This window comes from Arabidopsis thaliana, chromosome 3 (assembly GCF_000001735.4).
Source record: "Arabidopsis thaliana chromosome 3, partial sequence".
In the NCBI taxonomy this organism is placed as follows: Eukaryota; Viridiplantae; Streptophyta; class Magnoliopsida; order Brassicales; family Brassicaceae; genus Arabidopsis; species Arabidopsis thaliana.
Window position 1 is genome coordinate 21,775,074 of NC_003074.8, and position 19,134 is coordinate 21,794,207.

The 19,134-nt window shown below is 40.4% G+C and overlaps 7 protein-coding genes and 1 pseudogene across 14 annotated transcripts; 1 reads left to right on the forward strand and 7 right to left on the reverse strand.

The window, feature by feature from the left end:
- Window positions 1-232: 232 nt before the first annotated feature.
- AT3G58910 (F-box family protein) lies at window positions 233-1,006 on the reverse strand (the record flags this gene model as incomplete). Its single annotated transcript, NM_115753.1, has 2 exons — window positions 233-779; window positions 909-1,006. The coding sequence occupies 2 exons, from the start codon at window positions 1,004-1,006 to the stop codon at window positions 233-235; spliced, it is 645 nt and encodes a 214-aa protein (NP_191450.1).
- Window positions 1,007-1,219: 213 nt separating this feature from the next.
- Window positions 1,220-2,915, forward strand: AT3G58920 (F-box/RNI-like superfamily protein; the record flags this gene model as incomplete). Its single annotated transcript, NM_115754.1, has 3 exons — window positions 1,220-2,167; window positions 2,348-2,497; window positions 2,601-2,915. The coding sequence occupies 3 exons, from the start codon at window positions 1,220-1,222 to the stop codon at window positions 2,913-2,915; spliced, it is 1,413 nt and encodes a 470-aa protein (NP_191451.1).
- Window positions 2,916-3,090: 175 nt separating this feature from the next.
- On the reverse strand, window positions 3,091-5,590 carry AT3G58930 (F-box/RNI-like superfamily protein). Of its 5 annotated transcripts, NM_001339946.1 has the most exons (5): window positions 5,173-5,590; window positions 4,662-5,049; window positions 3,976-4,559; window positions 3,750-3,890; window positions 3,101-3,649 (listed from the first exon to the last, which is right to left on the reverse strand). In NM_001339946.1, the coding sequence occupies exons 2-5, from the start codon at window positions 4,939-4,941 to the stop codon at window positions 3,308-3,310; spliced, it is 1,347 nt and encodes a 448-aa protein (NP_001326203.1). In that variant the 5' UTR covers window positions 4,942-5,049; window positions 5,173-5,590; the 3' UTR covers window positions 3,101-3,307. The 5 variants fall into 5 exon arrangements, with proteins under 5 accessions (NP_001326205.1, NP_001326203.1, NP_191452.2 ...); NM_001339944.1 differs by having other exon boundaries at window positions 3,091-3,649; window positions 4,662-5,360; NM_115755.4 differs by having other exon boundaries at window positions 3,976-4,941.
- A 121-nt stretch (window positions 5,591-5,711) lies between these two features.
- On the reverse strand, window positions 5,712-8,603 carry AT3G58940 (F-box/RNI-like superfamily protein). Of its 2 annotated transcripts, none has more exons than NM_115756.3 (6): window positions 8,340-8,603; window positions 7,370-8,143; window positions 7,176-7,277; window positions 6,947-7,087; window positions 6,498-6,854; window positions 5,712-6,414 (listed from the first exon to the last, which is right to left on the reverse strand). In NM_115756.3, exons 2-6 carry the CDS (start codon window positions 8,138-8,140, stop codon window positions 5,929-5,931), a joined length of 1,857 nt encoding a protein of 618 aa, NP_191453.1. In that variant the 5' UTR covers window positions 8,141-8,143; window positions 8,340-8,603; the 3' UTR covers window positions 5,712-5,928. The 2 variants fall into 2 exon arrangements, with proteins under 2 accessions (NP_191453.1, NP_001327613.1); NM_001339947.1 differs by having other exon boundaries at window positions 7,370-8,140; window positions 8,340-8,590.
- Window positions 8,604-8,915: 312 nt separating this feature from the next.
- AT3G58950 (F-box/RNI-like superfamily protein) lies at window positions 8,916-10,767 on the reverse strand (the record flags this gene model as incomplete). Its single annotated transcript, NM_115757.2, has 4 exons — window positions 8,916-9,390; window positions 9,476-9,616; window positions 9,850-10,331; window positions 10,485-10,767. 4 exons carry the CDS (start codon window positions 10,765-10,767, stop codon window positions 9,043-9,045), a joined length of 1,254 nt encoding a protein of 417 aa, NP_191454.1. The 3' UTR covers window positions 8,916-9,042.
- Window positions 10,768-12,072: 1,305 nt separating this feature from the next.
- On the reverse strand, window positions 12,073-13,734 carry AT3G58960 (F-box/RNI-like/FBD-like domains-containing protein; the record flags this gene model as incomplete). The annotated part of the gene is made up of 3 exons (NM_115758.1): window positions 12,073-12,444; window positions 12,523-12,663; window positions 12,820-13,734. The coding sequence occupies 3 exons, from the start codon at window positions 13,732-13,734 to the stop codon at window positions 12,073-12,075; spliced, it is 1,428 nt and encodes a 475-aa protein (NP_191455.1).
- A 524-nt stretch (window positions 13,735-14,258) lies between these two features.
- MGT6 (magnesium transporter 6) lies at window positions 14,259-16,403 on the reverse strand. The gene is made up of 3 exons (NM_115759.4): window positions 15,763-16,403; window positions 15,236-15,651; window positions 14,259-15,152 (listed from the first exon to the last, which is right to left on the reverse strand). The coding sequence occupies exons 1-3, from the start codon at window positions 16,088-16,090 to the stop codon at window positions 14,586-14,588; spliced, it is 1,311 nt and encodes a 436-aa protein (NP_567076.1). The 5' UTR covers window positions 16,091-16,403; the 3' UTR covers window positions 14,259-14,585.
- A 661-nt stretch (window positions 16,404-17,064) lies between these two features.
- AT3G58975 lies at window positions 17,065-19,000 on the reverse strand (annotated as a pseudogene). 2 transcript variants are annotated; one of them is made up of 4 exons: window positions 18,923-19,000; window positions 17,960-18,804; window positions 17,781-17,882; window positions 17,065-17,650 (listed from the first exon to the last, which is right to left on the reverse strand). The 2 variants fall into 2 exon arrangements; another variant differs by having other exon boundaries at window positions 17,960-19,000.
- Window positions 19,001-19,134: the final 134 nt, after the last annotated feature.

The window sequence follows — 19,134 nt, forward strand, 5'->3', positions numbered from 1 at the left end:
AAATCGTAACAATTTGAGGTTGTTGAACACCGGCATCGACTCACAGCATAGAGAGAGCACCGGAAGCAATAGACATTTTTGCAACCACATGTTTCAAAACACTTGTCTTGTGCGTAAAAAAAAGGGACCAAATTCAGGTTTTCTTCTTTTATATCCCATGGATAGAAGAAGATATGACTAGAGAAAACAAAATAGCATACTGATCTCGAGAGTACTAGAGGTCAAGCAAAGTTTATGAACTTTTTCGTATGCCAAGTCGAAGAGCAATATCATCCTCATCATCTTCTAACCAACCATTATTTGGGGCTCTTGCTCGTTCGATTTGATCCTTAGTTACTACAAGGTTGATTCGAGCCTCAAAAAGATTTTGAAAATTAGCTAAGGGATAGTCTTCTGCAACAAAATCAGAGTAACCTAAGTACACAAGATTTGGTGTATCAAATGAGAAAGAGCCTGAACCAACACTGGAATCTATTTTTAGGGTCTTGAGGCTTGCACTTGACACGGTCGCATCCGAATCTAATACCTTTATATTAGCCATCTCTAATTCCTCAAGCGCAGGACAAGCAGGAAAGAGTATCTCAAACCTAGCAACACAAAATTCAACTGAATCAAGAACAAGAGTTTTCAGCATCGGTAAGAAAATGCTCTCAGTCCACCAACAAAGATCAATTCCACTTCCTATCTTCAGCTTAACTAGTTTGGAAACCAATTGGACCAAAAACGATGCATAGATCAAGGTCGGAAACACCACGGACTTTATTAACGGGATAATTTCCCTGCAAAGATAATATTCTATCCACAAAATGCATGAAGCTCTCTAGAATTCCCGCTTGCCCTCTTCCGGATGAAGAAAGACAGAGTCATCGAATTCAAGATTAGGAACAAAATCAATGAGATAGCGCCACCTCTTGGAGAGAAGAGAAGTCAAAGCAGTCTCCTTTGTGGTAAGGAAGGACAGTATATGACAAAGAAGCTCATCTGGTAGACTGCTAACACGATCCATCCTCTGAACTAATATTTTAAAACAAATGGTGCTATTTAATTATTAAATTTTGGATGTTTCAGCTTCTCAAAAGCATTTTTGCACGTCTGAGAGTTTCCTGTCTCTTGGCGTCTGTATCAAGGTATATACCGAGTTTTCTCATCATCTTCAAGCTCTGAGTTTTATTTTTCGGAGGAGTAAAAAGGGTTGTCTACTCTAGGGTTTGGCTAGAGGATGGATAGGATTAGCAATCTACCAAATGAGATCATTTGCCACATCGTATCGTTCCTTTCTGCAAAGGAAGCTGCTTTCGCATCAGTTCTGTCAAAGAGGTGGCAGAATCTCTTTACCATTGTACAAAAACTTGAGTTTGATGACTCAGTCAAGAATCAAGGGAGTTTGATGGATTTTGTCAATGGCGTATTGGCTCTTCCGGTCACTACCCGCATTAGTAAGTTCTCTCTAAGATTTGACAGTTTTTTAAAGCGGAAACTTGAGACTGGTCTTGTTATTGGTCCACATGTTGTCAACCGTTGTCTCTGTAATGTCCTGAAGCGTGGTGTCTTGGATCTTAAACTGGAAATATATGGTGAAGATGGATATTTACTGCCTTCTGAGGTCTTCACTTGCAAAACAATTGTTGACCTGAAACTCACTTCCTGCATATTCGCTGAGTCTTATGTTATTGATGTTATCCCTGAGAATGCATTCCTTCCGGGGCTTGAGTCTCTCTTTCTCAAATCAATTTGGTTCTCTGATCTACGCGGATGTGCTTTCCAAACGCTTCTTTCTGCTTGTCCTGTGCTTAAGACATTAACCATATATGATGTGCAGTGGGAAAAATGGAAATGGTCTCGCACTGTATCAAGTGCAACCCTTGAAAGGCTTATTATTCAACGTACAGAATTCACTTATTTTAACGGGTCTGATTTCAAAAGCATTACTTTTGATACTCCGAGTCTTACCTACTTAAAGTACATTGATTTTGTTCCGGAGGAGTATCCAGTTGTTAATCTTGATTCCATTGTCGAAGCCAAGCTCCATCTTATTCTCACTGGGAATCAAGATTACCCTGTAAGATACCTAGGCCGAGAAGATGATCCTATTACAAGCAATCCAACTAATTTGATCAAGGGGTTAAGAAATGTTGAGATCTTGCATTTATCTACTGCAACTGCGCAGGTAATTAAGTGTGTTTGGTTTCTTCTATTTCTCCAATGCCTAAATAAAAGAAAGATGAAAAGGAGAATCAAGCGTGCATCTCAAGTTACATAGGATGTTCCAGTTACGTATATGACGAATTGTTTTTGTGATGTTTTGTTTCCTATAAATTGCACTTATTTTATTTTTATTTGATTTCAGATGCTTTGTTTCTTCCCCCGTGAAACACTTCCAGAGTTTGTAAACCTACATCATTTAACTATTGGACCAACTTATTACGAGTGTTTTAACTGGCGACTTCTGCCAATTTTGCTAAAAAAGACTCCAAATCTAAAGACGCTCATGATCAAGGTATGGCCATACTTTTGCAAGTAAAAATATTGACAAACCGCAATTTCCAAAAGTCCTTGTATACTCCTAAATGTTTAATTTCTTATTCTCTCGATTGCGTCAGGGTCCATTGCATTTGTACTACAGAGACTTCAATGATGATGAAGAAGAAGAAGAACCTGAATATTATTGCGAGTGCTCGTCGGGATGTAATTGTCTATTGTCATGTCATATGGAAGTCCTGGAGATCTCCCATTACAGAGGAACTACCAAAGAACTGGAGAAACTGAAGCATTTCTTAGGGAAGTTGTCATGTCTTGAGCATGTGAAACTTGGTGTTTGGGCAAGTAGCGACAAGGAAAAGTTGAGTATCACCACTGATCTACTAATGCTTCCTAGAGCTTCGGTCAATTGTAAGATCCAGATCAACTTTTCTTAAAACTACTACCAAATAATTGCTTTTAAACACTCTGCTTTATTACTTTGTTTCATCTCTTGTTATCTGAGTCTGATCTTATCTTCTTTCTAAGACTTGTTTTGACTTTGATATATTCACCAGTGATGGGTTTTCTTATGAACGTACTCCAATGTAGAGTCTGAGAAGTTCAATGCAAGGAAAATGGTGACGAATTATAATAGCCTTCAGGATTTTCTTTTACAAAACCATAAAAACTGCCCAAGGAAAATGCATTTCAATTTTTTAACCAAAGAAACTACTCTGTTTTGGGTCAACTATGGAAACATGCCTTCGACACCTTTTAGTTTGCACAAGTAAATCAAAGGAAACATGGCATTAGAAAAATCATGAACACGTTTTCATACTCGTAGACTTCATTGTGTAGTCCATTTCCTACGCATGTAACCCCACACCAGGAAGTAAACATCACAATTCGATATCTCATTGTAGAGCTTCAATATCTTCTCAACATACTCAAACGCTCCAGGATTTTCAAAGTTTGTAGGACCCTCTTCTTCAGGAAATATCCCCATCTCCTTTAAACACTTAAAAGACCTCAAGAAGTGCCCTATCATGTTTATCTCTCTCATCGTTCCTCTAAACCCTTGAATCTCTACCTTCTTCACGGGACAAGAAGCAAGCGATCGACCTTTGTCTTCCCGAGAAATGCAGTCACAAGCATCCCCGCATTTATCTGTCACATTGTGTAAGAGACCCTGAAATCATAAAGAATACGATAAGATTACCGAGTATATTGAGTCTGACCAACATCTTTAACAAATGTTTTGTCAAGTAGTTCCATGGTTTGTAATTAACCTCAATGATTAGATATTCTAGATGCGGACAGTTTCTCAGAAGAGCTGGCACTGCTTGCCAACCGCGACCCTCTTCACTCTTAATACCTAAGGTTTTGAGGTTGTTGAACACCGGCATTGATTCACAGCATAGAGAAAGTACCTGAAAACAAGAATTAAAAACCAACTACATACTTTGCAACTAATCTTTCTCAAATAGACCAGAGAGAACGAAATAGAGAACTGACCTCAAGAGTATCAGCAGTTAAGTAAAGTATCTGAATATTTTGGATGCCGTTCATGAGCTTCACCACATTGCCAAATTGGAGAACAACATTACCCGCATCATCCTGTAACAAGTCATTATTTGGCTCTCTTACCCGCTTGATCTGATCATCTTTTACTATAAGGTTGATTCGAGCCTCAAGTAACTTTCCCATATTAACTAATGGATAATCCTCGGCAACTAAATCAGAGTAGTTTAAGTAAAGAAGACTTGGAGTATCAAAAGAAATGCTCTTTGGATTCACATAGTCTTCACAACCGGTGCCAAGGATACTTAGCTTCCTGAGGCTTGCACTTGACACGGTTTCGTGTGATTCCTTCCACTCCATACTAGCCATTCGTAATTCCTCAAGCACAGGGAAAGAAGAAAGAAACCTTTTCATCTTACCCCAAAGAATCAAGTCCGAGTCAATATAAAGACTTTTAAGCATTGGTAAGGAAGTGCCTCCCTTTCCACACCACCAATCCACACAACGATCATTTCTTATTTTCAGCTTGACCAATGTCTTACTGACGAACATCTCTTGAGGTAGCATATCCTCATCCTCTTGGGTATCCTCATAGGAAAAATCAATGAAAAGATCAAGATCGGAAACACCACGCTGCAGCACATTACATATCCAACGATTCACATGATCTGGATGAATACCAGTTATACACTTGAGAGAGAATCTATCAATGGGAGAATCATCCTGCAAAGCCAAAACTCTGTCCACGAAATCAACGAAGCTCTGTCGAATTTCAAGCCTTTCCGCTTTACCCTCTTCCGGGTGAAGAAATTCAGAGTCATCAATGTCGAGAATAGGGATAAGTTTCCAGAGATTGAGCCAGCTCTTTGAGAGAACCGAAGTCAAAGCAATGTGCTTGGCGGGAAGGAAGGACAAGATATGACCACGAACCCCGTCTGGTAGATTGCTGACACGATCCATCTTGCGTACACGAGATTAAGAGTACGTTATTACGGCTACAGGTAAAACATGAAAGTTGACAACTTTTCCCCAAAAGATGAGAGAGTAGAAACGGGAACAGAGAAAACCCTAATTCACAATTCACACGAAAATATGAATTCACACGAAAATATGAATTCACACAAAGAAAACTTTGAATCAAGAAACAGAATCAGTGGAAGCAGAGGAGATAGGTAAAACTTGAGCATTTACCTCGCTACGAATGGCTTAATCGAAGATCAAAATTTTGGAGAATGCGTCCAGTGATAAGAGTGAGAGTTGGGAGTGCTAGGTCACTGGTTTCTATCGTAGAGGAGAAGAAAAGTCACAGACTTTCAGTTCGACAATACATGCAAATGCATCAGAGTAGCCGAAACATCCAACTTTAAGAAGAAGAAGACAGCAGACAAACGAAATTGAGGGTTTTTAAAACCAAGTGTGGATGTTGTTGGTTCTACTTTAATCACCGGTTTAATTCGGTAAACAAACCGGAATTGTTTGACTTTGGGTTACGGAGGTGAGGCCCAACGCCCAGTTGCAAAATTGATTAGGATTATAAACAGAGAAGCATCGTGATGAGCTGATGATGCTATTGAATTTTGGATGTCTCAGCTTCTTAAACTGAAAGTTTGCTTTTTATCGGGAAGAAAAAAGAACTGAAAGCTTAAGTTGGTTTGGTTAATGCGAACCGGACAATTCAAATCAAATAACTTTATATGCAGTCGAACATAATTACTTGTACCCGCAAAAATGATATAAGATACCTTCAAAGGAGTATAAAATCAGCAGAGACAGAAGAGAACAGTTAGCTTCCGCACCTACCGTGTACAGATGCAACGTCGAGAGAGTAGGGAAGATATGAAGATCCAAATTTACAAGCTGCTTCGCTTCAGGATTTTGAACTGGAATTCCAACTAAATAAACACAAACCGAACCAAATTGGAAAGCATTAAGAAAACAATCACAGATCTATTCTCCTTCTCGTGGGGGAAAATATGTTGCCGTAGCTTGGCCGAGCTCGGTCATCTCCTGATTACTGGATGTCTCAGCACGCTCTGAGTCGGTTGCACGCAGAGCTCTAACTGCCGATGCTAGCATTGGGTTCTGCTCGACAATGATATCGAACAGAGCATCATAGTCCCGCTCCTTCTCGGTCATCTCCTGACCACTCGACGCCTTTTCTCGCTCTGAGTTAGTTGCCTCTCTAGCCCTCAACGCTGAGGCTATAATTGGGTTCTGGTCAACAATCATATCTAACATAGCCCGTAGCCTCTCCTTAAGATCCGCAAGCTTGGCTTCCTGGTCTCGTTGCCTCTCCTTAAGATCCGCAACTTCAAGTTGCATCTGAAGGTAGTCTTGAGACATCTCTTGTGGCGGAGGAGGAGGTACCGTGGAAGAAGCTCTACGCATGAAGAAGAACATATCGTAGATACGCTCTTTATTGCGGGGAGCCAACTGTAAAAGAAAAGAAAAGACAGTTAGTTTATTCAAAGCTGTCATGAATTTATGTGATTGAAAACGGTGATCAAATAGTGTACCTCATAGTACATCTCATCCATCTGGGTCTGGGACCAACCCCCAGATTGTGCCGAACTCTGCCAATGTCCAACTATCTCTGTCGAGACCACATCGTGGAGCCTATACGCGACAACTTTTAAAATTCTAGGCACTTCAAAGTTTGTAGAATCATTCTCTTCGGCATCTATCTCCATCTCATCCAAACACGGGAAATACTCCAAGAAATGCCTTATCATCTCTTTCTCTCGAATTGTTCCACGAAACCCTCTAACCTCTAACTTCTTCACTGGACAAGATATGAGCGAACGACCTTTGTCTTCCCGCGAAATGCAGTCACAAGCATCCCCGCATTTATCTGTCACAGAGTGTAAGAGACCCTGAAAGCATAAAGAAGACAATAAGACGATTGAGTCTAACCAACAACTTTAACAAATGTGTTGTCCGAGTAGTTTTATGGTCTGTAATTGACCTCAATGATTAGAAATTCTAGATGTGGACAGTTTCTCAGAAGAGCTGGCACTGCCTGCCAACCGCGACCCTCATCACTTTTAAGTCCTAAGGTTTTGAGGTTGTTGAACACAGGCATTGATTCACAGCACATAGTAAGAACCTGAAAACAAGAAAAAAAAAACCCGAATGAGGTACTTTGCAATTGATCTTTCAAAAATGGACCAGAGAGAACATAATAGAAAACTGACCTCAAGAGTATCTTCAGTTAAGTAAAGTGTCTGAATATTTTGTATGCCGTTAATGAGCTTCACCACATTGCAAAATTGGAGAACAACATCACCCTCATCATCCTCTAACAAATTGGTTCTCTTATCCGCTTGATCTGATCTTCATTTTTTATTATAAGATGGATTCGAGCCTCAAGTAACTTTCCCATTTTAACTAATGGATAATCCTCCGCAACTAAATCAGAATAGTTTAAGTAAAGCAGATTTGGAGTATCAATAGAAATGCTCTTTGGATGTTCAAACTCTTCAACACCGGTGCCGTGGATACTTAGCTTCGTGAGGCTTGCACTTGACATGGTTTCATCTAATTCTCTCCACTCCATATTAGCCATGTGTACTTCCTCAAGCACAGGGAAAGAAGAAAGAAATTTCTCCATCTCACCAAAGAAAATCAAGTCCGAGTCAATATTAAGACTTTTAAGATTTGGTAAGGAAGCGCCAATATCCCAATGCCACCAATTAACACAGTGTTCACTTCTTAATTTCAGCTTAACCAGTGTTCTACTGACGAACATCTCTTGAGGTAGCCTATAACCACCATCCTCTTCGGTATCCTCATCAGAAAAATCAGTGAAAAGATAAAGATCCGAAACACCACGCTGCAGCACATTACATATCCAACGATTCACATGATCTGGATGAATACCAGTTATACACTTGAGGGAGAATTTCTCAATGGGAGAATCACCCTGCAAAGCCAGTACTCCGTCCACGAATTCCACGAAGCTCTGTCGAATTTCATCCCTTTCCGCTTTGCCCTCTTCCGGATGAAGAAAATCAGAGTCATCAATGTCAAGATTAGTTTCAAATTTCCACAGATTGAGCCAGCTCTTGGAGAGAACCGAAGTCAAAGCAGCGTGCTTGGTGGGAAGGAAGGACAAGATATGACAACGAACCTCCTCTGGTAGATTGCTGACACGATCCATCTTCTGTACACGAGATTAAAAGTACATTACTTCATCTACAACTAGAGACAGCTTTAACAGTAAGGTAACATTAAGCAATCAGGAATCTAAAACATGAAATCAAACAGCTTTCCCCCAAAAGAGGAGAAGTGGGAACAGAGATAAACCCAGTTCACAGAATCAGTAGAAACAGAGAAGATGATTAAACTTCAGCATTTACCTCGTTACAAACGCTTAATCTAGTATCCAAATGTTGGGGATTTCAGTGAATGCGTCCAGTGGGAAGAGAGAGAGCGAGAATAGATTGCTTAATCGCTAGTTCATATGGCCGTAGACGCAAAGATATGAAGTCAACGCAAACATTTAGCGGAAGGTAGAGGGGAAAGTCCCAGACTTTCAGTTCGAGAAGACATGCTAATGCATCGGAGAAGCCGAAACCAAATTGAGGATTTTGCATTGAAAGCGGACACCACTAGTCCACTACACTACACCAGTGAGGTGACCCAGTCGAGTTTAGGCTCCGGTTTCGGTTTATTGGGTAAACGGGTAAACAAACCGGGGCAGTTTGAATTTGGGCTACGAAACGGCGAAAGTATGGTGGAACAAGTCAAGCCCAAGTAAAAGCCCAGTAGCAAACTGGTAAAACCTGGCCTGTGGCTGGTTGTTGCAAGTGGTGGTATTTAAAACAAAGTCTCCTTCCTCTTCTTCTTAAACGTTGGGTTTAAAATTGCAGAGAAGTCTATCTATATAAAGAGCCATAGAGGGAGAAGAAAGCAAACTTGTCGAAAGAAAAGCAGAAGATGTCCCAGATATATATCAAATATCTGAATGAAATGGTGTCGTTTTAATTTAGCTTCTAACAAGAATCAAAAAGAGCCTTTGACATCAAACTATGAGCTAAGTTTTTCCCAAGAAGACTTCAATCACTGTGCAGTCCACTTCTTATCCAAGGAACTACGCACCAGGAACTGAACATCGCAACTATAGAACTCGTTGTAGAGTCTGAGCATCCGCGCAATAAGTTCAAACATCCCAGGGACTTCAAGGTCTGTGCGAGTGCGACCCTTCTCTTCAGCATAAATCTCTACCTTCTCCAAACACCTAAAAGAGTACAAGAAATGCTTTATCATCTCTAACTCTCTAATTGTTCCTCGAAACCCTTTGATCTGTAACTTCTTCACCGGACAAGACACGAGCGAACGGCCTTTGTCTTCCCTAGACACGTAGTCACAAGCATCCCCACATTTATTGGTCACAAAATGTCTTAGACCCTGAAAGCAGATAAGTATAGAGTAAGGGAATTCAAAGAATGGTCTCTGTCATTGTTAATGTTTGACAAATGATCTGTGTTAATACCTCAAAGACCAGTGTTTCTAAATGTGGGCAGTTCCTTAAGAGAACCGGCATTCCCTCCCATCCTTCATTCTCGGCAGTCTTAACACTTAACAATTTGAGGTTGTTGAACACCGGCATCGATTTACAGCATAAAGAAAGCACCTGAAACAAGGCAAAGCCAAACTCAACATTACAACTGCAATATGTCCAGGATTGTTTCGATATATAAAAGCAGGAGCCTTAGAACAACAATGAAGTGTGCATTAGAACCTGTGAAAGGGCTTAAGAATTGTACACTCGGAATAACATAAATTTGAATCTCATACTTCCACAATTTAGATGGGTTTACTTGAGTGCAGTGAAAAAAATACTATCAAAACAAAATAAAAACAGACCTGGAGAGTATCTAAAGATATGTAAAGTTTCTGAACATTTCTTATGCCACTCATAAGCTTCCACCCATTTCGAAGACGCAGAAGAACGTCGTCCTCATCGTTATTTGGCGCTCTTCCTCGCTTGATTTGATCTTGATCTAATAAAAGGCTGATTCGAGCCTCAACTACGCTTGTCAAGTTAACTTTTGGATAATCCTCCGCAACCATATCATAATACTCAAAGTAAACCAGACTTGGGATATCAAAAGAGATGCTCTTTGGATTTGAAAAGTTTTCACAGCCAATGGTAAAGATACTTAGCTTCCTGAGGCTTGCACTTGTCACGGTTTCATCCCAATCCGGCCACTCATTAATAGACATGGATAATTCCTCAAGAACAGGGAAAGTAGGAAGAAACGTCTCAATCGTATCACAACGAATCCAAGCTGAGTCAATAATGAGAGTTTTGAGCATTGGTAAGACAGGACCTAGTCTAGCCCACGCTACCCACTAATTAACACCTAATGAACATCTTAGTTTCAGCTCGACTAGTGACTCACTGAAGAACAGTTTTCGAGGCAAAAAAGATTCTTCGTCAAAATCGATGTAAAGATCCATGTCCAAAACACCACGCTGCAGCACGTTACATATCCAACCATCAAGTCGACGTGGATGAACACCAGTTTTACACTTGAGGGAAAACTTCTTAATGGGAGAATCAGCCTGCAATGCCAATACATTATCCACAAAATCCATGAAGCTCAGCAGAATTTCTTCTCTTTCCCTCTTCCCCTCTTCATCAATGTCAAGATTAGGGACAAGTGCAAACTGATTTCGCCACCTCTTGGAGACAACAGATGCCAAAGCAGCCTCTTTTGTGGTAAGGAAGGATAATATATGACAGAGAACCTCATCTGGTAGACTGCTGAAGAGATCCATCTTCTCTGCACGGATACAAAGGAAGAAATTAAACTATCAACAATTCCCAAATAGGAAACCACCCAAAGCAAAAAGATTTTGAGACTGTGAACGAAAAAGAATGCCCAAATGAGAATACAACTAGTAGAAGAAGAAGATATGAGGTAACTTCAGCAGCTACCTTGATACAGAGACAAAGTCCAATACTTTCGACTCTTAAGCCTTAGGGAAAAGGAAACTAAGCAAAATTCGCAGCAGTAACACTTGAAATTAGGTCAACTCCTCAACAAAGGCGTACGATGACAGTGATAAAAGAGAGGCGAAGTGGTGAAACATTGGTTTCTATGACCCTACAAACAAACAAAGGTCTCATGACAAATCTATAAAAACAAACATACTTTCAAAATGGAGATAGAAAAATTCGAGACCTACCTTGGGAGGAACAAACGCTAAATCAAAGACCTAGACTTGGGTTTCAATGAATGTGTCTGTCTAGTGTTCCTTTATTTAAATATCATCGATCGAAATCAAACGTTTTCGTCATGACCACGTTTTAAACAATGCGTTTTTTCCTTTTTTTTTATATATTAAAATGCTCCTCCTGGTTTAGCTCCAGAAACCGCACCTGCATCTGCACCATCAGAAAGTGATTCTCCAGCTCCGGCTCCAGATAAGTCTGGCAAGAAGAAGATGGCAGCAGCTGATGAGGCTGAACCACCTTCTCGACGAAGAACCCAAGAAGATCCTTCTTCTGTTGTCCAACATATCAAGATGTAAGTAGATTTGAATTTGTTTTTTTTGGTGTTTGATCGGTAAAAAGTAGTGAGAAGAGAGAGCCCGTGTTGTGTGAATAGTCATGGAAATGCGTCGGAGAGGAAGCTGAAAACTTCTCAATTTCCTCCTGGTTAGGTTCCTCGATTGGTTTGGTTCTGGTTTTGATTTCTTCGCCTGAATTCGTTTGGTTTTAAACCGAAAATTCGCCCGGTTTTATAATCTCGGTTTACTTAACCAAAACGGAGCGTTTGTGAGAAAATAAAAAATGTTCACAACATGTTTACACCTCATCATCATGATGATTGATGTTCATAAACTTTTGTATGGGAATTATGAGCTTCAACGTAACCTTCAATATGGGGTATGGAATCAAAGTAATAAACTTCTATGGCTTCAGTTGGGTCCTGTTGTAGTTGAAATTGAATCTTGTTAAGATTTGTCACTTTGAATAAAACGTCAAAAGACAACAACTCAAAGCAAATAACTGATGAAAAATCCTATCAATAGAATCTAGCTGACAGAAAACCAAGAAGAAAAGAAACAGAGTAATGCTCAAACAGAGCTACGAGGAGGAATAAACTCGAACTGGGTCTTGCACTTAGACGATCTAGGAAGATTCAGCAGATTGGTTCTGAGTTGAACATGTTCCTCTTCATCTCTTTCATGAGAAAAAACTTTGACAAGCTCAAGACATGACAATTTCTCCAGGAAATGTTTCATGTGCTTCAACTCTATTTTAGTTCCGCTGTACTCGCTTATCTCTACGGTCTTCACAAGACATGACTCTAGGAAAGAATAATCTGACAAGCACTCACAAATAGGCTCATCATCGTCAGACTCCGATTCCTCCTCATCATCATCTTCAGAATAAATCTCCTCAGACTCATAACCATCGCCCAACTGATAATTGTAGTGCAAGGGACCCTGTAACAAGAAGGAGAATTAGAGATTGGAGACTTCATTAGGTGTTGTTGTATACCTGAAATGTTTTGGGGTCCATACCCCAATGACGAGAGACTCTAGATTTGGAGACTTCTTCAGCAGATATGGCAGAGTTCGCCAACAGAATTCACGTTCAGTTGCAATAGATAAACGATGCAAGTTTTCAAATACTGGGATTGCTTCATTGGAGAAATAAAACGCCTGAAGAACAAAAATAAAAATAAAAATCATAACCTCAAGAAACAATTTCATATCAAACGAGATTTTGATTCTTATACCACCCGGAAGCGGAAGTGAAGCAACGATAAGTGAAAAGGTTAAAAGTAGCAAAGAGTAAAAAAAAAGGAGCACACTTACAGCCACAGTATCAGTACTTGATAAGTTCAAGGTCTCAACGTTTCTTAACCCTTTGATCAGATTGGTTACGCTTGGAACAGTATCACCACGACGTGCATGTTTTCCGGTCCAGGCGTGATGTAGTGGCAACGTAAGAGAGATTGTAGCTTCAACAAGGGAGTCGAGATTAACCGTCGGATATGATTTCGGAGGAAGATCATAGTACTTTAAGCTGGTTAGACTCGGAGTATCAAAAGTAATGCCCTCCATATCATAATAAGTATTACCAAAGTGATATCTGTGGTTCATAGTAAGTTTCTCTAGGGTTGGACTAGACACTCTGCGAGACCATTGCCAATGCTCCCATTGCACATTAAGCATCCTTAACTCTACAAGCACAGGGCAAGAAGACAGAAGCTTTTGGAACGCACAACCAGATTGATCAGAGAATTGAACTGCATCAATAATGAGAGTCTTAAGCGCCGGAAGAAGAGCATTCTCAGGAACAAGATCAATTTGTAAAATAGACCCAAGTTCAAGCTCAACAAGCGTCTTGCAAGTGAAGACTTCAACAGGTAGTGAATATCTTCCGTCGAGGGTAACCCATATATCAAGTTTAAGCTTCAAGACACCACGCTTCAGCACATTACAGAGAAAACGGTTGAGATCAGCATCACGATTTGGTCCATCACGCCCGCGACGTTTTATAGAGACATTCTTTATGCGGGTACTGGCCGGAAGAGCCAGCAAACCATTCAAGAAATCCGTCAAACTTCCTTGATTCTCAAGTGTGTTATCAAACTCAAGATTTGGTACGATGGTATAGATATTTTGCCACCTCTTTGAGAGAACCGATGCGACAGCAGCGTCTTTTGCCGAAAGGAAAGATACGATGTTACTAATGATATCATTTGATAGACTGCTGATTCTATCCATCTCTTTACTCAACTAATTGGAAGAAAGTTCTCGATCTACAAACATAGAAACGTCATAATACGATTCTCTGGAAACGAAAATACTTTGAAAGTGGAGATATATACCGAAGATATGCGGAGAAGAAGCAATACTAACTACGTGAGACTATAAGAAACCATGGTTAGAAATTTTCAGAAATACCTTACTACGGGAGAGCCGAGAGGCGAGAAAGCAGAAGAGAAGTCACAAACTTTGACTTTGAGAGGACGACGTACAAACTACAAACGCAGCCGAACCTATTTCTATTTGGCAACGAGAATTTTAGGGTTTCGGAAAGTAAATCTGTTCGGTTTACTTTAAGGTAACTTGGGAGAAAAACCAAAACGAAAATTTAGGGTTTTGGAAAGTAAAGCGGTTTGGCTAACTTTAAAATTGGTTTGGTTGGACCAGTTTTAATAACCAAAAATAAACCACACCGAACCAAATCAAATCAACCCATAAACTTAAGTTCGACAACGGAAAGCAGTTGATGATGAACTCGATACCAAGGTAGAGGATGAATGTTTTGTGTGAGGAATATAGAGAAAAATCATTGGAAGAGTAATAAGAGAGAGCTTTGAGAAGAGAGCAAACTAGTTGAAGAGTTCAATTATGTGCACAATTAGTTTAAACATTTTAATGACTTCGATGTCTGAATATAATTCTCTTCAACATATATACTCTTATATCATTTCCATCTACATGTGTTCCTCAACAACATATATGAATCACTAACGTCTTCACTGGACAAGATATGAGTGAAACAACTCTGTCCAGTAACATATGTATAAATTATTACACAAGTGGCACATGGTTTGTAAGAGAGAGGGAGATTATGAGCCTAGCAGCTTCTTCCACCTGGCGTAACCAAGAGTGACCATGAAAAGCACAATGCAAAGTGCAGTAACACTCCACACAAAGTAACCAAAGACGCCATGTATGCTATACAATGGACATGGTATGTTCATTCCAAACAAGCTGGCCAACAATGTCTCTGCGGCTATTGCAAACGAGGCTATGGTCAGCGTCAGCTGCAGCTGGATCAGTTCGTTTCGTTGATTATCCAGTTGAATGTTCACGTAGTCTTCTGTGTCGTCAATGTACTCCCTCACTGTAAGAATCTTGTTCCGCATTCCATCCAGTTGCATGAAGTATGCCTCCAACAACATCTCCAAATCCTCCACGTCATCTTCCTCTGTATTGCTCGTCACCATACTCGCACTTCTGTTTGATGTGAGCCGGTGAAGATTTGATGTATTATGTGCTGGGAGGGCAATGCTGTTTGATGCTGTACCCGCCAGTATTGCCTCGGTTTGCTGGTTCTGGATCCATTTCCTTGTTAAGTATAAGTCAGCCATGTCTTCGTTGTCATCTAACAAATGCTCGAGTTCATCTCTCACCTGAATAACACAACAGTTTAATGTTTCCATCCACCACACAACATTATAGTATCCTGGGAAATGGTAACTTATTAAGCCTCTACCTTTTGTACACGAGCTAGCAAGCGGGTGAGATTACTTTTCAAACTTCGTACATATTCAAGATTCTCAGTGCTGACATTCTTAGTGAGTTCATCAAGGACAGGCCAAGCTTCTGTCTCAAGAGCAGCCACACTTTTATCAACAAATGAGCAGACGACCTCAAGTGCAATCTCCAGGACCTGAAACTCAAAAGGAAGCTCACTCTGCAAACCCTCTGCAGCTTCTGGATCAAGAGGAGATTGTACATTCGCAGAAGCTTGCAGTGCATTTTCATTCCCATTCCTCTGAGGAAACTGTTGCTTTAGTCGTTCAACGAATGGAAGAACTTCAGGACGGAGAGGATCCAACAACAACACTTCTTCTGCAGTAACTATTGCCTTTATGACCTCTAAATTCACAACAATAGCTTTCTCTCTGGCTGCAGAGCAAAAAAACAAGCTTATAACTTCAGAAACACAATGTCCAAGCTAATTTGCAGCAATTGTGATCTTATGACCTAATCCAGGAATTAGCAAATCGAAGTTTTTACCGAGAATGTTAGAGGAGTGAGAGAAGACAGGGCCAAGTATCCTCAAATCCCTAGCGGGAACAGAAGCACGTTTGATGATTGTACTCTTATCGCACTCCACCACTTCCATAGCACCAGTCCGATCAAACCTCATCCACAGCCTAGCTCCTCCGGTTTTCTTCTTCGCCTTCCCCGTCGCTCCCACAGCCGATCCGCCAGCATGAATCGGTAGGGGAGGCGGTGGAGATGAAGGCGTCGATGTCTGTGCGGAGTCATCCTTCACCGCAGAACCTTTTTTCCGGTGACGGATGCTTGAAAGACGGCGAAACGATAAGGGGCCCTTCCCCATGGATTCCAGCCACGAAACAAATAATTGTTTCAGTCAACTTCTTCGTCGCAGGTCAGAGATCTGGTGGTGGCTGTAGGAGAAAGCGCCGATCTCTGCCGCTTCTTCTTCGCTTTCTCCAATTCCGATGAATCCTTCCTCTGCCATAAACGTCAGGGTCAGTGAGGAATAGGGTTCGATTGACGGAAAAAAAAAGAATAGGGTTCGATTTTGTAACTAAAACTTTCTTACGGCGAAATTGCTATAGTCGATATCGATGTATTGAAACGGTATCGTTTGGTTTCTGAAGCGGTTTGGTTTTGGTTTTAATTTCCTGGCCAGAATCGGTTTGGTTCGGACCCAACGATCACACAGAACATGTATAATCTATTTTATCGAGTTCAATTCTCTGGGCTGCGTATGCATCGTGAAAGACTATAGGCCCAACTAGATAAGCCCAGTTATCGTTATTCAAACATAATTAACAAGAGAAGAACTCAAGGGCAATTTCTGATGAAGAATAAAATCAAAACAATTCATTTGAGAGTTTGGGAGTTTGAGAGTTGAACCTACAAGCAACACTGTACATAAAACAGTTTAAATTAACAAATAGAGCAAGTAGTAACAAACTGAAACTGGGGTCTTGCAATTGAGTGATCTGGGAAGCTTTAGTAGATTGTTTCTAAGACAATGCTTTTCTATGGGCTCTGTTGCATAAGGACGAACTTTGACAAGCTCAAGGTCAATCTAATGAATCTGTTTTGATCTCCTTTAGTTCCCCGGTAATCGGTGATCTCTAGCATTTTCACAGGACACGACATTAGGAAAATATCCGGACAAGCACTCACAAACAGGTTTCATACTTATCCTCCTCCTCATCATAATCATCTTCCCACATATCCGGACAAGCACTCAGTCACAAACAGTGTCATAGATCTTAAACTGCTCTTAAAGGGTAACAATGGATATACTAATGTTAGGTTTCTGAAAAAGTTATCTTTTGCAAATTGAACTTATTATATTGAGCTTTAACCATAGTAAATGACAGGAAACAATGCATAAAAACAAGAGATTTTGGTTGGAAACAAAACGTAGAGTGATTCAGTTAAACATAAGAGAAGAGGAAACTAAGGTTTTGGGATTAATTTGGTTTGGTTTGAAAAGAAACTAGAATAACCGAAGACAAATTCCAAGGGGACTTTGGCAAAACTTTGAGCAAGTTTTGTTTTCTCAGAGAATTCTTCCTGCTGCAGTCCACTTTTCAGACAAATAATCAGTTATAAGGAGCTGAACATTGCAACTCGATAACTTGTTGTACTCTTCCATCATCTGTATGATAACTTTAGACACTTGAGGGAATCTGAGCTCTGTAGGATCATACTCCTCAACATAGATGTTCATCTCCTTCAGACACGGAAAGTAGACCAAGAAATGCTTTATCATTGTCATCTCTTTCATTGTTCCTCTAAACCCTCGAATCTCTAACTTCTTCACTGGACAAGATGTAAGCGAACGACCTTTGTCTTCCCGAGAAATGCAATCACAAGCATCCCCACATTTATCCGTCATATAGTGTAAGAGACCCTGAAAGCATAAAGGAGACAATAAGATTGTTGAGTAAGAACAACATCTTTAACACATGTTTTCCAAGTAGTTTCATGGTTTATAACTGGACCTCAACGAGTAGAAATTCTACATATGGACATTTACTTACAAGAACTGGCATCGCTTGCCATCCTCGTCCCTCCTCACTCGTGATACCTAATGTTTTGAGGTTGTTGAACAGCGGCACCGATTCACAGCACAGAGAAAGCACCTGAAAACAAGAAAACTAGACATTTTGCAATTAATGCTTCACAACTAGACAAAAGAGAAGAAAAATAGAAAACTGACCTCGATAGTATCAGCAGTTAAGTAAAGTTTCTGAACATTTTGTATGCCATTCATGAGCTTCACCACATTGCTGAATCGGAGAACAACATCAACTTCATCATCTTGTAACCAATCTTCATTTGGTGCTCTTACTCGCTTGATTTGTTTTTCAGTAACTATAAAGTTGATTCGAGCCTCAAATAATGCCTTCATGTTAACTAATGGATAGTCCTCGGCAACTAAATCAGAGTAGTTAAAGGAAAGCAGACTTGGAGTATCAAAAGAAATGCTCTTTGGATTTCAAAAGCCTTGACAACCGGTGCCATGAATACTTAGCAGCTTGATGGTTGCACTTGACACGGTTTCATCCGACTCTGTCCACTCCATATTAGCCATTCGTAAATACTCAAGCACAGGGAAAGAAGGTAGAAACATATCAATCGTACCACAATGAATAGATTCTGAGTCAATGTCAAGAGTCTTAAGCATTGGTAAGACAGTGCCTCTATCTCTACGCCACCAATCAACATAACGTTCACTTCTTATTTTCAGCTCAACTAGTGTCCTACTGAGGAATATCTCAGGGATTTCTTAATGGGAGACACGCCCTGCAAAGCCAAAACTCTGTCCACGAAATCCACAAAGCTCTGACGAATTTCATCCCTTTCCCCTTTACCCTCTTCTGGAAGAAGAAATTCAGAGTCATCGATGTCAAGATTAGGGACTAGTTTCCACAGATTGAGCCAGCTCTTTGAGAGAACCGAAGTCAAAGCAGCGTGCTTGGTGGGAAGGAAGGACAAGATATGGCACCGAACCTCTTCAGGTAGATTGCTGACAAGATCCACCTTCTGTACACGAGATTTAAACTACAGTATCGCAAAAACAGGAGGAGACGAAATTGCAAATAGAAATTTAGCAAAACCCCCCAAAAGAGAAGAAATTCATCAGTAGAAGCAGAAGAAATGAGTACACTTGACCATTTACCTCGTTACAAACGACGCTTAATCCCAAAATCTCCAGAGAAAAGACACGGAGAGCGAGAGTTTAAACTTTAAGTGGGGGTATCAAAATGTCGAATCTAGTGTGAGTGATTGGTTCTATTTTATCCGGTTTAGATACGACTGGTTTAATTCGGTAAACTAAATCAGGAACGCCTGACCTTGGGCTACCAAAGTATGATGAAACGAGTTAGGCCC

Coding starts and splice junctions, on each gene's coding strand:
- AT3G58930 (NM_115755.4), bottom strand. CDS start 4,941: ATGGATCGTGTCAGCAATCTACCAGACGGGGTTCGTGGTCATATCTTG. Junction 3,891..3,975: donor TAACTGCTGATACTCTTGAG/GTCAGTTCTCTA, acceptor TCTTGTTTTCAG/GTACTTTCTCTATGCTGTGA. Junction 3,650..3,749: donor TAGAATATCTAATCATTGAG/GTTAATTACAAA, acceptor TTATGATTTCAG/GGTCTCTTACACAATGTGAC.
- AT3G58940 (NM_115756.3), bottom strand. CDS start 8,140: ATGGATCGTGTCAGCAATCTACCAGAGGAGGTTCGTTGTCATATCTTG. Junction 6,855..6,946: donor TAGAATTTCTAATCATTGAG/GTCAATTACAGA, acceptor TTATGCTTTCAG/GGTCTCTTACACTCTGTGAC. Junction 6,415..6,497: donor TGGATGAGATGTACTATGAG/GTACACTATTTG, acceptor TTTCTTTTACAG/TTGGCTCCCCGCAATAAAGA.
- MGT6 (NM_115759.4), bottom strand. CDS start 16,090: ATGGGGAAGGGCCCCTTATCGTTTCGCCGTCTTTCAAGCATCCGTCAC. Junction 15,652..15,762: donor TCACTCCTCTAACATTCTCG/GTAAAAACTTCG, acceptor TTTGCTCTGCAG/CCAGAGAGAAAGCTATTGTT. Junction 15,153..15,235: donor TGCTAGCTCGTGTACAAAAG/GTAGAGGCTTAA, acceptor TGTGTTATTCAG/GTGAGAGATGAACTCGAGCA.